General features: G+C 39.6%; 1 protein-coding gene across 1 annotated transcript in view; it reads left to right on the top strand.

The window, feature by feature from the left end:
• adgrb1a (adhesion G protein-coupled receptor B1a) overlaps positions 1–16,040 on the top strand; it is a 201,122-nt gene that overhangs the window by 73,774 nt on the left and 111,308 nt on the right. Inside the window, exons 3-4 of the mRNA XM_028580628.1 lie at positions 14,511–14,669; positions 15,428–15,532. Of these exons, the coding sequence (XP_028436429.1) occupies positions 14,511–14,669; positions 15,428–15,532 (264 nt within the window). The remainder of the gene's footprint in view (positions 1–14,510; positions 14,670–15,427; positions 15,533–16,040) is intronic.

The following is a 16,040-nucleotide window of genomic DNA, read 5'->3' on the forward strand; positions in this document are numbered from 1 at the left end:
CCGGAATTGGCCGGTTTTCACTTGCTCGGCCATAATCGACCCATCACTCCTACTTTCATGCCACCTTGTATAAAAACCTGCAAAGAAAGCTGCCTCATCCTGCCTGAAGGAACTGTTAACCCGACAAAAATAATTTCAGCTTTCAATGGAGCGATTCAGTGTCCCATGATGCTCCAAAATCGGTTTCATAAACTCTCACTGACAAGAATAAAATAGTGGAGGAAACAGGGTAAGAACTTGCCATCCTTTCATATGTCGTCTTGAGCATTTGCACTTCTTGTTAGAGATTTGAACCAAGGACACAGCATTTTATTGAAGCTCTTATTTTTCATAATTCTGCCAATTGCTACTATTACTATTACTATTGCAGTAATAACATCGTACTCAATAAGTTATTTTCACCAAGTAAAAGAAGTCAAACAGGGGCAAGGAACGCGGCAATCATGATAAGACAGAGCAGAGAGAATGAGTTCAACTATGACCTGATAGTTTGCCTGCACATTATCCACATTTCAGATTGGACCTCCAGATGATGGTTTATAAAAATAAAAAAATAAAATACCCAAGTTATGATTAGAGATGTTCCTATACCGATTCCAGTATTGGAAAAGCCTAAAACTGCCTAAATTGCTTGTATCGGAGAGTACTAGAGTTTATGCACCAATCGGATACCACCTAATTTAGCTCAGAAGAAAATCTACTTCAAAGTAGTTTATTTATCTTCTTTTTCTGTTATGACAGACTGTCAAGCTGGATAATAAAAGAAAGTTCTATGGGTAATTGTTTGTGTTTGTTCATGTTTCACAAAAAGTGTAACCAGAGCCAAGCTGTACAACAAAGATATAAATCATATCACATACATACAGTAGTATACAGCTGTAAAAACATAATAAAATATATATGACACACTGGTATCAGATCAGTTAGATCATTAGCCAGCCCCAAATGACCACCAGTGCTAAAATGATAAGAATTGAGAAAAAATAGCAATTCAAATCTAACAAGTGTGTTTATCAGCATTTTACCCAACAACTGTTGAACAAGCAGAACATAAACTTGAATAGGAGCACTACTCTCGGTTTTACTGTCCGGAGTCGGGCTTTACCGGACTGTCGATAATTGTTATGGTGCTATTGAAATATGAATATTATTTTTTTAAGCAGTTTGGTTTATTGGTGCTTACTCAAGCACAATAAGCATTTTTGTTTATCAAATTTCTGCATAGATTTCTGTCAAATAAGTAACACACAGTTATTGCTTTTACTGTACGTAAACCGATCATGCTTGATGCTTTGTCACCCCCCACCTTCCCCCCGTCAAAAAAAAAAAAAAAAAAAAAAAGCCTATTTTCAGTCAGGAACATCCCTGCATACAAATTACAGTGCTTAACTTTTCCTAGCTTTTTGAACGTATGGTCATGAGAACAGGCTGCACTATATGTATTAAGGTGACACATCAGGTTTTTTAACCATTTATGTACTGTATGTGATGTTGTGTATCTATGTGATCGAAACAAACCAAACTAAAAAAGGGAAACAATAAAGCAGGTGTAATAGGCAGAGGCACAATGGTGGCATGATATGTTTGTGACTGCTTTCTGAATGTCAGCGATGACGTGGCGCCCCACGTGGCTGATTGGGTGCTGGGTGCTCTGTGGCGGGTTCACCCACAGGTTAAGCTTCCCTCTCTGCAGGAAGAGACTGATCGATGCAGTTCTTTATGTATCTATTTATTTATTTACCTAGAAGACAGAGTACTGCAGAAAGCACTTTGGACCTGTCAGAAACACGGTTCACATGCAATAAAAAAGACAATTAGTAATTTATTTATATAATATACATTTATGCATTTGAGCATTGTAATGGTTGTAGAATTCTAACATTCTGTTCAGTTTGGTATAAGCCTGTTTTTTACCCCTCTTTTCATTTCCCCCCCATCCTCTTATCCGTCCTAACATTTTTTCCCTCTTTCTGTTCCTGTCTCCCTTCATCTCCCTCTGTCCCTCCACCCCACCCCCCGCGCTCTCTCCTTTCACTGCCTGTTATCTCCACCATGCAGTTGACTGCTTCTGTCCTCTGGGTGTCAGCACTCGCCTTATCCTTCATTCAGCCGTGCAGCTTTGTGTGGACTAATCACCCCATTTTCTGCCCGCATTTCATGTTTTCCTGATGATTTTCCTCAGTCCTCTTGCCTCTGTCTTTATTTCATTTTCCTCACCCTCGTCTGCCTCCTTCCCCAGCTGCCTGCTTGTTTCCACAAAAGGTGTCAACTTCAACCTCATATTTCAACCCTCCTTTTTTCACACACACACACACACACACACACACACACACACACACACACACACAAACACACACACACAGCTCTTATATATAGGGTTGCTGCAGATTTATTGATTGAGGGTGTGTGTGTGTGTGTGTGTGTGTGTGTGTGTGTGTGTGTGTGTGTGTGTGTGTGTGTGTGGGTTGGTGGGTGGTTGGGTGAGAGTCAGTGGGGTGGGGGGTGTTAGTGGCAGCTATTGATGATTTCAAAGCTGCAGAAACTGGAGCTGTAACAGGAGTTGCCCGTCCACTCATCCCACCGCTACGAAAAAGAGTGAAGGTGACTTTCAGGAAGTTCATTACAGACACACACACACACACACACACACACACACTAGAGTTGGGCGATATGAAGAAAATTAAATATCATGATATTTTTGACCAAATACATGGATGTCGATATTGCGGCAATATTATAGGGTTGACTATTGGTGCTTTCACAAAATATTAAAATAATGTTGAGTTAAATAATCAATGACTGGATACAATGACTAAATGGGCAATGGCAAATAATAGTAGTAAGTAAGTCTGGTAAGTTCAGAAAATGACATCACTTTACTGTAATGCAGCCTTTAAATCCAGGAAAAAGACAACACTTGTGTAATTTCAAGATATAGCGATATCCAAAATGTAAGACAATATCTAGTCTCATATATCGATGTCGATATAATAGCCCTAACACACACACACACACACACACACACACACACACATAAATAATTCCACATATTCCCATTAATAGGTTCGTATGGTATCCTAGTCGTTTCAGCAGCCATTGCAGTTGAGTTTAGCCGACAAAAGGTGACCGTCCTGCAGTGACGACAGTTAAGGTTAGACACCGAAACCACTAGTTGAGATTAGAAAAAAAGATTGTGGTTTGGATTAAAACATTAGTCCCCTTAAGAAGTCCTCGCGGGTCACAAACGCGTTTTGGATTTTGACGCTGAGAGACACTGACCAAGCATCGGTATTTTACGAGTTGGGAGTAAGAATGGGTTGGTAGCCTACATGCATGCCCTCAGTGAACTGCAAATCCTTGCAATGCACACAAAGAGGATTTGAAGGGAGAATGTGTGTGTTTGGAAGAGAGCTGAAGGTCAAAGTAAAGCTGGGGTTTTGGTAGGTGAAGCAGGAAGGATGGGTTTTAGCATTATTCAGGTGACTTGGACTCAGGGTGCCACCAGGGGTGTTCTGACAAAAGGCCCCTTCTGAATTATTGAGAACGTAATGCCCTTGCAGAGGGAGAAAGACAACACTGCGTTGTTATCCCCACATACACACACACACACCTCCCTGAGTCTGATTATTGGGCAGAAAAGACAAGGAAAAAAAGTTCCTAGTCTTTTTTTTTTTTTTTTTTTTTCTGCAGAAGAATGAATCTTATCTGTAAATGGACCCCACCCCCCTTTTTCTCTCGCCTTGCCAAAGCCTTTATTTGACAGAAGGAGCCTCTGTCCTTTGCTCCAAACTGCAGTTAATCTTCCTCTGTATCCATAAAGCATATTTGTTCACAATAAACCCAGAATGGTTCGGGAGAGAAGCTGAAGGTTATTCTGCTGCATCAGGCTCACTTTAGTCTCACAAAACACGGGAATTGTAGAAAAATATGCATTTGGTTTGCTGCTCTATGATGCCTGATTAGAAAAGCAAACGGGAGGCTAAGGGGTGTCATCTTATCGATAATAACTGTGTACAACACTTGTTTTTACAAGCTAAATATTGAGAGTCCCAAATTTGGTATACTTAACAAATGTACGTGACATTATTTTAAATAATTTCAACAATGAATGTATTCAAAGAAATCAAATAGTGGTCATCAGGGCCAGAGAACAGTCAGGAACCAAAAGAAGACAGAACACAGAAGAAAGGTCCATTTCTGAATTGTAAATAAGGTCAGAGGTTTGGAGCAATGTGAGTCCAATGTGAAGATAAATAATGGTCAATAAGTTGGCAAAAAAAAATTGGTAAGGTATTAATGCTAAAGGTCTTATTATTAACAGATTCCATTTAAAGACCAAAACCAACAACACGTCTTTATACTTTGACTTCCCTACCCTGTCTGTGGTAACCTACTCAGCTCACAAATTCATTTTAATTTTTTTTAAAGGTTCAGTAATTTCTTTAAACAGCTGCTCACTGTAGTTTTTATCAAAGGAGGAAATAGTGCTTTTTGGGATCTCATCACTGAAACGGCCCATTTGTGTGATGCCCTGTTGTGTTCTTTTACCCCCCAATGTAGCGCAGACTTTAAATTTCACAATGACTGATGATGTTTTCCGTCAGTTTTCCGTCAGATCGTTTATAGATCTCAACGTTTCCGAGCGCACTTGAAGGCAGCTTTATTTCACAGGAGAGAGAGAAAGAAAAGAGATGAGCGAGACATAGCGAGTGCTTTTGTTGTTGCAGGAAACAGTCATCTATTATCCAAACTCCCGGGCAGTTCAGTGCTTGTGTTTTAAATCTTTGTTGTGGCAGCAATAGAGGCATGGTGTTTCCTGTTTCCTCTACGGGATTCTCACACCACCTCAAACCATTGTCAAAACACACTGACAAGTCTGATCTTCGGTTACATGACCACTGCAGTGTAACGTGGGGTTGCGTTTCTTTAAAAGTTGAGTCGGCCTCAACTTTCCGCTGCGTTTGTCGGCTGTCGGAACATGGTCTAAAGCTGGCATGGATGAGTGCATATCTTTTCTACTTCTAGTGGAGTTTGTGCTGTGTTAACTGACTCACCCAGTCGCTGTTTCAATTCCCCTTCTAGAGCCAGGCCTGCTAGCTTTTGGTGTCTCCCTCGTCGAGACGGCCTCTCTGCCGTCGGGTCTGGAACCGCCCGCTCTGTGGTGTTCAGGTTTTAAAAAGGTGTATTCACAAATAGTGTTTTCCGTGTGGTCGCGTTTCAGCTGCATGCTTGCTTCCGTCTTACTCCATCCGGAATCAATCTCAGTGTCTCTTGCCTGCCGGTTAGGCCAGGTTTAATTAGAGTCACACAAACACGCCCCCTCATATGTCACATGTCAGTACTGACCCTATTGGCGCTAACTACATTCACTAAAAGAAGACCTGTCGTAACACTAAAGGTGCTTTATTGTCACATACACGTAGCCTTATTCATTCTCTGCATTTAACCCATCCCTCAAGGGAGCACTGAGCAGCCAATAACAGCACCCGGGGACCAACTCCAGATGTGAGCCAGGGCCTTGATCAAGGACACTGACTGGAGAACCTACTACATGTTTCTGATGGTGGGGGAAACCAGAGCAAACAGAGGAAACACACGCAAACATGGGGAGAATATGCAAACTCCACACGGAAAGGCCCGGAACGACCTGGATTCGATCCTAAAACCTTCTTGCTGTGAGGCCACAGTGCTAACCATTGGGCCACCATGCTGCCTACTACTTATTCATTGTAACGGAGGAACATGTCATGATGTGTTTTTTAATAGTTTAGAGCTCTATGGCATTGAGGAATATTATATATCAGTCTTTGCGCACACACACACACACACACACACACACACACACCCACACACACACACACACACACACACAATACTTTAGTTTGTAGGACACTAACCACCCCCTAACTAAAACCACACACATTCAACCAGACAGCATGCGGTGTGAGCTCACAGGTTGAATGTGTATCTCTCTGTTCTCTCTTCTCTTCAATAACTTTAAAAATGACATCTTCCTTCAGCCATTACCAATAAAGTATGCACGTCACTGTATGACGGTGACAACTTGTAGCCATGGAAATGACATTATGCTCCTATGACTGGACTGGCATGAATGCACACAAAGGCAGCTGTCGTCTCGCAGTCTGCAATGCTTGTCACCTTCTTTAACAAATGTGTGCACCAGAAAATATGTCCCTACATAGCATAATAAATCACACATTGATCTGCACTTTGGTCCAGACTAAAGCCCTCTAAAGTTCATTAATTTCACCATAACATGAAAGTGTTCAACAGAACAGTCAATCAACAATTAAGCACCAAAGATTTAGCTATCCCTAGAGCACAGGTGTCAAACTCAAGGCCCGTGGGCAAAACCCGGCCCCTTGCAGATTTTGATCTGGCCCGCATATCGCTTTAGGTTCACAATACATTTTGGCGGGCCTAATTGTGCAACACACCAAAAAGTTTTTCAAACTGCAATTGCGCTACACTCAATGCCGATTTTGGCAGATCTTCAGACTCAGAAATTCCCCCTCTGGGGAGTTTGCATAATCAGGCTATGAAACAGGTTGTTGTGAGTCAGCTGTGTGGTAGCCTACTTTTAAAAACGTAATCTTTGTTTTTGTATTTAATGGGTTGGTTTTATGCTAAAATCTATGATGGTTAAGGAACTTTTTTTGGAACATTTTTGGGGCATTATGTGGACCAAACTGTAAGTGAGACAGCTGTTATGAGACATGCAATAATACAGTCACAGATATTTGACTTTTCCAAAATAAAAGCATGTCAATAAACTCTACATGTCTGGCCCTTGATGTAATTCTCATTTTCCAGTGGGGCCCTTAGTGAAATTAATTACAGTACCAAACATTTAAGGTTTGTCTGGAAGGACTTCATTCCTACCAGAATGGTTTATCCCCCTGGGGGCATGAATGTGCTCAGGAAAAGTTAAGGCAATATGTATATTGGACTATGAGATAATAAAGTAAGGTTACTTTTAATGTCTTCCATAAAAGAATATGATCTTGGTTAAGAAGAATTGCTGCAGAAAACGACAGACATGTCACTAAATACACACTTAATAAAAAGTAAATAAAAGCACACAAACACGTTTCTGTACCAACATAAACAGATCAAACTATTCACAAAAGACATACTGGTTGTTAAGAACTTCAAGCATTCTAAATTCATACACCTCCGAATAAATTCAAGCATTCAGGCACCCATTACTCTCACTTGACACGTGACAACCAAGCACTCAGTTGGTTGAAACCAGTTTCTAAATGTAACTGATTGAAGGATAGTTCAATGTTTGTAACCCTGTGCTGCTTACCAGAATTAGCTTATTTTAATTAGCATTATCTTATACTTCAAGTTCAATGCATTAGAACGGTCAGATGCAAGCAACCCGGTCATTCAATAGTTGTTTTTTTGTATTTCATCATCATTATTATTATCAAATTAAGTTTTATCTGTTACACTTATGTTCCACCACTGGCAAGTAAAACATCATGCATTTATCAAGCATTTAGCCCCTGATGTGATTTTAGACTATGTTTCCACAAAATATGGTCTGGGAAAAGTCCTAACCCTGGCCTAAAATAGCCATTTTGTACGATGCCTACTTCTATTAATCTGCCTCTGAAGCTCTCTCAGTTTGGATTGTATTTTACATTTTCATGTTCATAATAACCAGGGCTGTTTGGAAATGAAGAGACATTTGAATGTGAATTTGTCTTGAAAAATCAATAAAGTGCAACAACCTTCTCACTGACTCTTCGGATTTAATTGGGGTCAGGGGTCAACACCTACAAGATAGATAGATAGATAGATAGATGTTTATTGTCATTGTATGCGATGCAACAAAATGCTGTTGGAGCAATCCTCTCCAAATAGCAGCATAGAGTAAAAAAATAAAGATATACACCTATATACACATACACATCCATACACATACATATACATATGTACATACGTATACAGAGTAAAGAAGATAAAAATATATATACACATATATATGCACATACATACACATATACATATATATACACATACACACGCATACACATATGCACATACACTAACACATTCTCAATAAATAGATAAAACAGCTAAAAACGGTCACAGCAGTTATTGCACAGTCCGATTGCACTGAGGGGGTAAGAGGGTGTAAGAAATGTGTGTATTTTTAGTTATTTATTTAATTTTTTATGTTTGTTTGCGTGGATGGATGTATGATTTTTGTAATATGTTCACAGCTCTGGGGAAGAAGCTGTTCCGGAGTCTATTTGTGCGTGTGCTGGGGGTTCTCAGTCAGCCTGAGGGGAGGGTGGTGAACAGGGAGTGTCCGGGGTGTGAGGTGTTCTGCCTGATGTACAATAGGACTTATGTGCAAGGGTCAATTATTGACAAAGACACCTACTGTATTTACAGCAGCAGTCCTGTACAGACTCTTCCCCCAAATCAGTCGAGCTGGACATAACCAAATCTGATGTGTATATGTTGCTTGGATCTCCATGACAACATGCAACCTGCTCATTGTGCTCATAAGGAGTAGGACTTTTGATATGTTAAGTAGTCAATATCTATAAGCAGCTTTATGTTTGCACTAGTCTCACATTGCCAGAACTACCATCACAGCGCTGTGTCAGTGCTGACATATGGTATGGCTACACCACCTATCTCTTCTGGGATAGGGGAACATAATATAAATGTATTTCTTTAAACCAATCACAACCTTCCTGGGTGGCGATAAGCCCCAATAGTGGAGATAGCGAAAAGGGAGGGACATAAGATTAGATTAGATAGACTTTATTGATCTCAAATTGGGAAATTTTGCCCTTTGCTTTTTAGTTTATATATAAATGATCTTCCAGACAGTTGCAAAAAGTTTAAATCAGGGCTCCAGACTAACTTTTTTCACTAGGAGCACAGTGGCCCCCAACTGAAAATTTTAGGGGCACAACCAGAAAATTTGGGGGCACACACCGTAAATCAACATGCTAACCAAATATTCACATTTCTACTAATTTCCACTGTATTACTAATAAATACTTACTTGATAATAGATGCAGAAATTACAGTGTGCTGTTTCAAATTCAGTGTCACTTTTGAAGATGCAACATATAAGGTAAAATGACAGCCCCATCGCTGTCATGACAGTAAAAAAAAAAAAAAAAAAAAAAAAAAAAAAAATATATATATATATATATATATATATATATATATATATATATATATAATATATTGTTGTATTTGTATATTATTTTTTAGTCTGTTTTATTTTCATCATGACCGTTTTTAATTGCTCTTTAATGTCTCATGTAAAGCATTTTGAATTGCCTTGTTGCTGAAAGGTGCTGTATAAATAAAGTTGGCTTGCCTTAGAACCTCAGCCTTTCAGGGCAGAGAAACCACTGTTGTGCCTGGCTGCTGGTTCCGAGGAAGTGTAACGTTAACAGCACCGTGACCGCTTTATATCATATCGCAGCAAACGCTGTCTGCGTGAAGTTATGAAAAACTGTAACCACACTTGAAACCACTTTATCGGCATTTCCGTGACTCACTGTGACTTCAACAAAACTGCAGAGCCGACGTAGTTTGCGTCGTCTGCAGCTCTGCGTGTCTGCGAGTGTGTGTGTGTTTGTGTCGGAGCACCGCTCTTTGTCAATTTTCAGAGAACAAATAAGCTTGCGCTTATGCGCTCTCAGGTACCGAAAAAAAAGGGGGCAAATTTACTGGTCGCACATGTGCGACTGGATGTAAAATTCAGTTGCACACTCTCAAATTTTGGTCGCTAAATGCGACCATTTGGTCAAAGTCTGTAAATGCCAAATGTATGCAGATGATACAATTATATATGTCTCAGCAAAAAACCCTCAGATTGCTGCTGAGATGCTTTCAAAAGAACTGGATGGTGTATCACAATGGCTTCGAAATAATCATCTGACCCTGAACTATGATAAGACAGTCTCTATGTGCTTTTCAATTAAAAGAAAGGTCAATGAAAATTTTAGAATAAAGATTGATGAGAAGGAGATGGATGAGGTACGTGAATTTAAGTTTTTAGGGTTTACTTTAGATTCTCATCTTAAGTTTGATAGTCATGTAAAGAGAGTGTGCAGAACTGTCAAGACAAATTTAAATTGCTTCCGATTAATAAGACAATATATACCCATTAAGGCAGCACAGCAGTTTATGCATTCTATGATATTTTCTAGAACTAGAGGCACAATAAGTGGTAACTGTTTGGCCGCAAAACGTAGAATAACATTTTGACATCATTTTCAGCAAGAGGCATAAAATTGTGGAACACTTTACCATTAGAAATTAAAACATTGACTGAACTCAAGGTTTTTCATACACATTTAAAGCAATGGCTGAAACTGAAACAACTCTGTGACACAAGATATAAGATAAATTCATAAAACATGCATATGTTAGCATGCATAGACATATGCATACTTTTGTGTTCTTGTATTGTTAAATGTGTCTAAACTCTGTTTTATAGTGATTTTTACATTCATTAAGTTCATATTTTATTTCATGTATGGGATGTATTTATTGTATGTATTTTAATAGCTACAAATTTTATATTAATACTCTGTAATTTCTGTTTTAATTTTAAAAGCCTAACCAGGGACAGGGGTTGCAAATTAGTCATGGCTATAAACCTGTATGCATGGCATCTACTTTTTATTCTTTATAAAGCAATGTTCAATGCATTTGTCCCTGCCAAATAAACATTAAATAAAAAAAAAACAATGTCAGTGCTACATCAGCAAAATATCAGAAACACAGCACACATAGCGAATACAGTATACAATAAATAATTAATAGGATAGAATACAATAACAACTATTCAAAAATAAAGATACAAAAATACAAAGGAAAGAATGTACAAACATATTTACAAGTTGGGAATAAAAATGTACAACTAGTTAAATAGTATTTATACATGTGTAAGTAAAACCTATGTTTTTGCAAGTAGCACTTAGTGCAGTATTGTGATGTATATAAGTCTTATATAACACTCAGTGATGAAGTGTTAAAAAGTGTTATTGCCTGTGGTAGGAATGTGCCAGATGTCAGGTTTTATCCCAGCAATATACATCCGTTGATCCAGACTGTTTGCACTGTTAGTGGGAATGACCATACTACTGGTCCAATGGGTTGCTGTTGTTTGTGTTGTTTTTGGTGGTGGTTGGGCTTCCAGTGGATAATAGGGTCAATTTCTGCATACACTGGGCTGATTATGCACTGATTGAGTGTGGTCACAGAAACATGAGCAAATCCAATTTCACAGCCAGCAGTAAATACTTGGGCCACACTCGGCCAGTCTGCTGACAACAAAGAGATATTGCCTGTGATCATTGGGGCCTGTTAATTTCATCTATGAAGGGAAATGAAATAGTTATTTTGACTTTGTTCACTGGAATCTGTCTCTTTTAATCCATAAAGTTTGACTCATCACACGTGACATGGTGAGATTACACACAGCTGTGGAGGAATTGAAATTGTGTGTGTGTGTGTGTGTGTGTGTGTGTGTGTGTGTGTGTGTGTGTGTGTGTGTGTGCATATATGACTGAATCAACTGCCCTCCACAGTGCCGACCCTCTTCCCGACCCTCAGCCCAAATTAAAGTGACTTGCAAGTAATTATGAACGTGTGTCTGGATGTTGGCCAACTTCATGTTCTATTCATGCAGATTAATACATATTTGCGGTTGCCTGTGGGGGTTGAAAGGCATCTGTCTTTAGCATTAAACATTCATGAGTGTGCAGGACAAAGAGAAAGAGAGCTTTTTAGAGCAGCTCTTTACCCGCTCCTCTTCCTATCAGCACACATCTTAATGGAGCGCATTAAATCAGAATGGCCAAACAGGGAATTTCCCAATGACAATGGCATTCATCACACCTCTGTTTTAAAGGGAAAATCTCCCCTCAGATTACCTCAGTCTGTGTTACTTAATGAAGGAATTGTGTTCCATGTTAATCAAGTCTGCTTCATTTTCTTCATTAGGTTGTTTTCTACTGCCATTTATATGCTTCATGCATATATATCTTCAAGTTCAGCTGCCAGCAAAATATACAAAATACAATATTTTAATCATGTATTTGAATGAACCAAAAAATAAAATATGATTTGTATTTGAACCCCAGCTTAAAATAATAGAAATAATAAGTCTAAACTGAGTCCAAGTAAACCCTATTTAACTTGTAATGGTTTGAGTGGAAGTCAATAGTGACAGTACAGTGGGAGGTAAGTGAAAAAATGCATGTGCAACAATTGCACTGGACCATATTTAATGATTTTCTTTAAAAGATTATACTTCTATATTACTGTATATTAGGGGTGTCACGATTTTAAATAACAAATTTATCAAAATGAGTTTTTGATTTAGACCAGGGGTCGGCAACCTTTTTGATATGAAGTGCCCTTTTCAAAATGTCTTGTTTATTAGTGTGCCATGTTAACATTAATTTTTTTTATGACATCACATCAAAATGTAATATCCAGGGAATCTGTAATAATCAGGACCTTGTAATTATTATTATTATTGTATATTATTATTATGGAAACATGGTTTTAGTATGCAGTCCTGATTGGTGGAAAATGGGCTGACAAAAATATCACTGTCAAAGAGCCTGAAGCGAAAAGTTGTGGAAAAGCCCAGCTTTAATGACAAATGGACTGATAAGCAGGTCCTGTATGCCTCATTTTCAATGAAACAATGCTGTGGCAAAATAATAATAACACAACCAGCATCATTATCAAGAATGAAGAACACGAACATAACGATTGCGTCATTCACGTGCATATTAAGTAGCCACATGTATTTATTTTGGTCTTATAATGCATCCATATTTACCGCTCCAGCGGAGAGGATGGTTTCTTCAGACAGCTTAAGTTTATAAGAATTTGTCCAAATTTCAAGATTCCCTGCAAACTAAGAAAAATTGACTACAAACCGACAGCTTTCGTTTTAGCTTGTTTTGTAAAAATTAGCTATTTGCAGAGTAGAGCTGTGTTTGTGTAAAACAGTGCGGTTGACAAGAGTGGACTGAGCAGACAGAGCAGATTGAAATATCGCTTTCTACATGTTGATGCCGGTCTACACAGGTGAGTGCACTGATAAGTATTGACTTTTAACTCACGAAAGTTTAATTTAGCCTCCTTACAGACTAGCGTTAGTTCATCTGCCCCAGCGGCCGTTGGTAATCCTCTCTGTATTGTTCCCAGTCAGAGATATGAGTCAATCAAACTACCGTAAATAACAGGTTGCGCTGGCGCGATTTATGTTTTCCTCCGTGGGTGCTCACGCGCACACAGCAAAAAAAAAAAAAGTAGTCAACAATGTTTGCATTTCAGAACCTTAGGAAATGGACAGCGGCCGACACGAACACACACGCCGTAAAGTAAGCTAGCTTTCAACTCAGGACAGCGCCACTTCTCACAGATAGGATTGGAGATGAGAAGTTTAATCAGCTTCGTGGGAAATTATAAATCAGTGCCACCGACATGACCAATCACACTATGACAGACGCTCCACTTAGCACCACCTGCAATGTTTAATATTAAATTAATATAAAAATGAACTGGCAGTCTGGCACATGTGGGTGCTCAGTATTTTTCGTGGGTGCTCAAGCTCCGGAGCACCCACGGTATCGGCACCTATGAGGTCGGCAACTGTGAACGTTGTAATTTGGCTTATTATGAGAGAGTGCTTCAGCATTTCAACCATGATTTCAACACATCAATAACTCTCTTGCACACATATTGCCAGCGTGCCAATGGTCAAGGTCCCGCGTGCCCATGGTGGCACGCGTGCCTAAGGTTGCCAACCCCTGATTTAGACTAGCAAAATCAAAAGCAGGATCTGTGGTTCCCCCAGTATTTTTTGTCTTCATGGTGCGTTCATGTGCACCTCATTAAACTAATGGTGCATCCAATTGCACTTTGTCAATTTTGAGAAACTCAAACTGATGTTGTACCCCTCTGCCATCTAGTCACTCTTATTGTGTCACTGCTGAAAAAAAAACTTTTAATCAAAAATTGAATGGAATTGTAACCTTAAATCAAATCTTGAATTTGGAGAATCATGACACCCCTGTGTTATTTGTATCTGTTCAGAGAGCATCATCACTGCGTATTTTAATAATGTATTCAAATTAGTTATTACCCCTTGTATACATATGCCACTCAATGCCGTTTAAATATTGGAACTATGATGTTACTTAAATATACATAACTGTGTATAAGTGTATAAGTGTGACCCAAGTGGTCCCAGAGGGTCAAAGAATGATTTCAGGAATAAGAAAGACAAAATATATTTCTGTTCACATACACGCACATACAAGTCTTTCACCAGACTTTGATGAAATTGGAAACCTCTTTGGTCTCCTGACCTGTTGAGACACTCAGTAAAGGCAGTCCACTCTCTGATCAACGGTTGACAAATAATGCAGTGCTATATAAAGGACCACTGCTGTTTGCGTGTGTGTTTCCAGGTGGCTGGAGTGTGTGGGGTCAGTGGGCACAGTGCAGCAGTGAGTGCGGAGGCGGGGTTCAAACCCGGACTCGGACCTGTCGGTCACCTCCGGAGGAGTCGTACCTGTGTGAGGGTGTGGTGGAGGAGGGCCGGCCATGTAACTCACAGACCTGCACCGGTGAGCTCCTCGTTATCTGTGTGCACTTGTATTTATGTTTCTATACATCCTGTCAGCGAGTGACCTTTTATACTTAGTGGTGAAATATGAGCGCCAGGTGTGTGCAAATGTGTGTTTAAAACTACTTTTTATATTTTGTTTTCCATCTATTTATTTTATCTTGTTCATTCGCTTGCGTATCCATCCTCTATAAGTCAGTGTTTTGACTTAAGGAGTGCATGTTGGAAAGGGGACTTTGATCGATGAGAAAAAATAATGACATGGTCAACCGTTTTTCAAGACCATGCTTGCACAGTATGTCAAAATCATTACACTCACAAATGGATAAAAGGACACAGAAAATCAACTTTGGAGCGCTATTATGTAGTGTTTTTACTGAGTTGTTCTCCTGCTTAAAACTTTCTTCATTTGTACAGAACTAGCAGTATGTTTCTGTTTGACAAATAGCTCAGCAGATTGTCGTCACTCTAGATGTGTTCATGTGTTTTTATTCCAGTTAGTCATGCTATCAGAGACATTTGAAGACTCAGATAAACATTAAACACAATACAACAGCTGAAATCATCAAAAATTAGCACTCCACACATTTACACCACATTTACACCAACAGCACAACAAAAGTCCCAAGTTTGGCTGATGCTGTTCTGGGTGACCAATCACGTCACGGTTGTGTCCCAAATATAAGCCGTTAATGAAGGACCTCTGGTTGCTAACCCCCGCCCCCTCCTCCCCCCCGGCCTTGCCTCACCCCCCTTTAGGCAAAGGTCGCCATCTCTCTCGCAGCCAATCGCTTCGCTCGGTGGACAGCCGCAAGCGTGATGACGTAGACAAGCCCCGCAGTGGACAGCAGAGCCCTCAGACAGGTAAGACAACGGGACGCAGAGGGATCCCATGCATCAGTCACTGTGGCAGCTTGGGTGACCACCACACTTGTACAATATATACATAACGACGACCAAAAAACAAGAAAGTTGCACTTACTTTTAATGTACACATCAATCAAAATCTCCCCAGGTAGTGCCTCGTCCGCAATGGACTAATTCCAACATGGACCCTGACTGAACATAGTGAACATAGTGTATTTTTATGTAAGGTCATAACAGTACACTGTGCCCTGTCTGTAAAACACTATATTAAACGGAGTCCTCCCTCTCTGTTTAAGTGATACCCCACCCAAAATCAGGAATAGCAAGCACTCAATCCTCTGTAGGCTAAAAGGAATAGTTCAAGAAATTGGGACGTATGCTGATTCTAAATTGTATACTTTGTCTTTCCACGAGTTAGATACCAGTCTCATGGCTGTGTGGTAAATATGTAGTGAAAATTAGGTGTTTAGCCTAGCTTAGCATAATAACAAGAAGCAGGAAGAAA

Source organism: Perca flavescens, chromosome 6, assembly GCF_004354835.1.
Source record: "Perca flavescens isolate YP-PL-M2 chromosome 6, PFLA_1.0, whole genome shotgun sequence".
Lineage (NCBI taxonomy): Eukaryota > Metazoa > Chordata > Actinopteri > Perciformes > Percidae > Perca > Perca flavescens.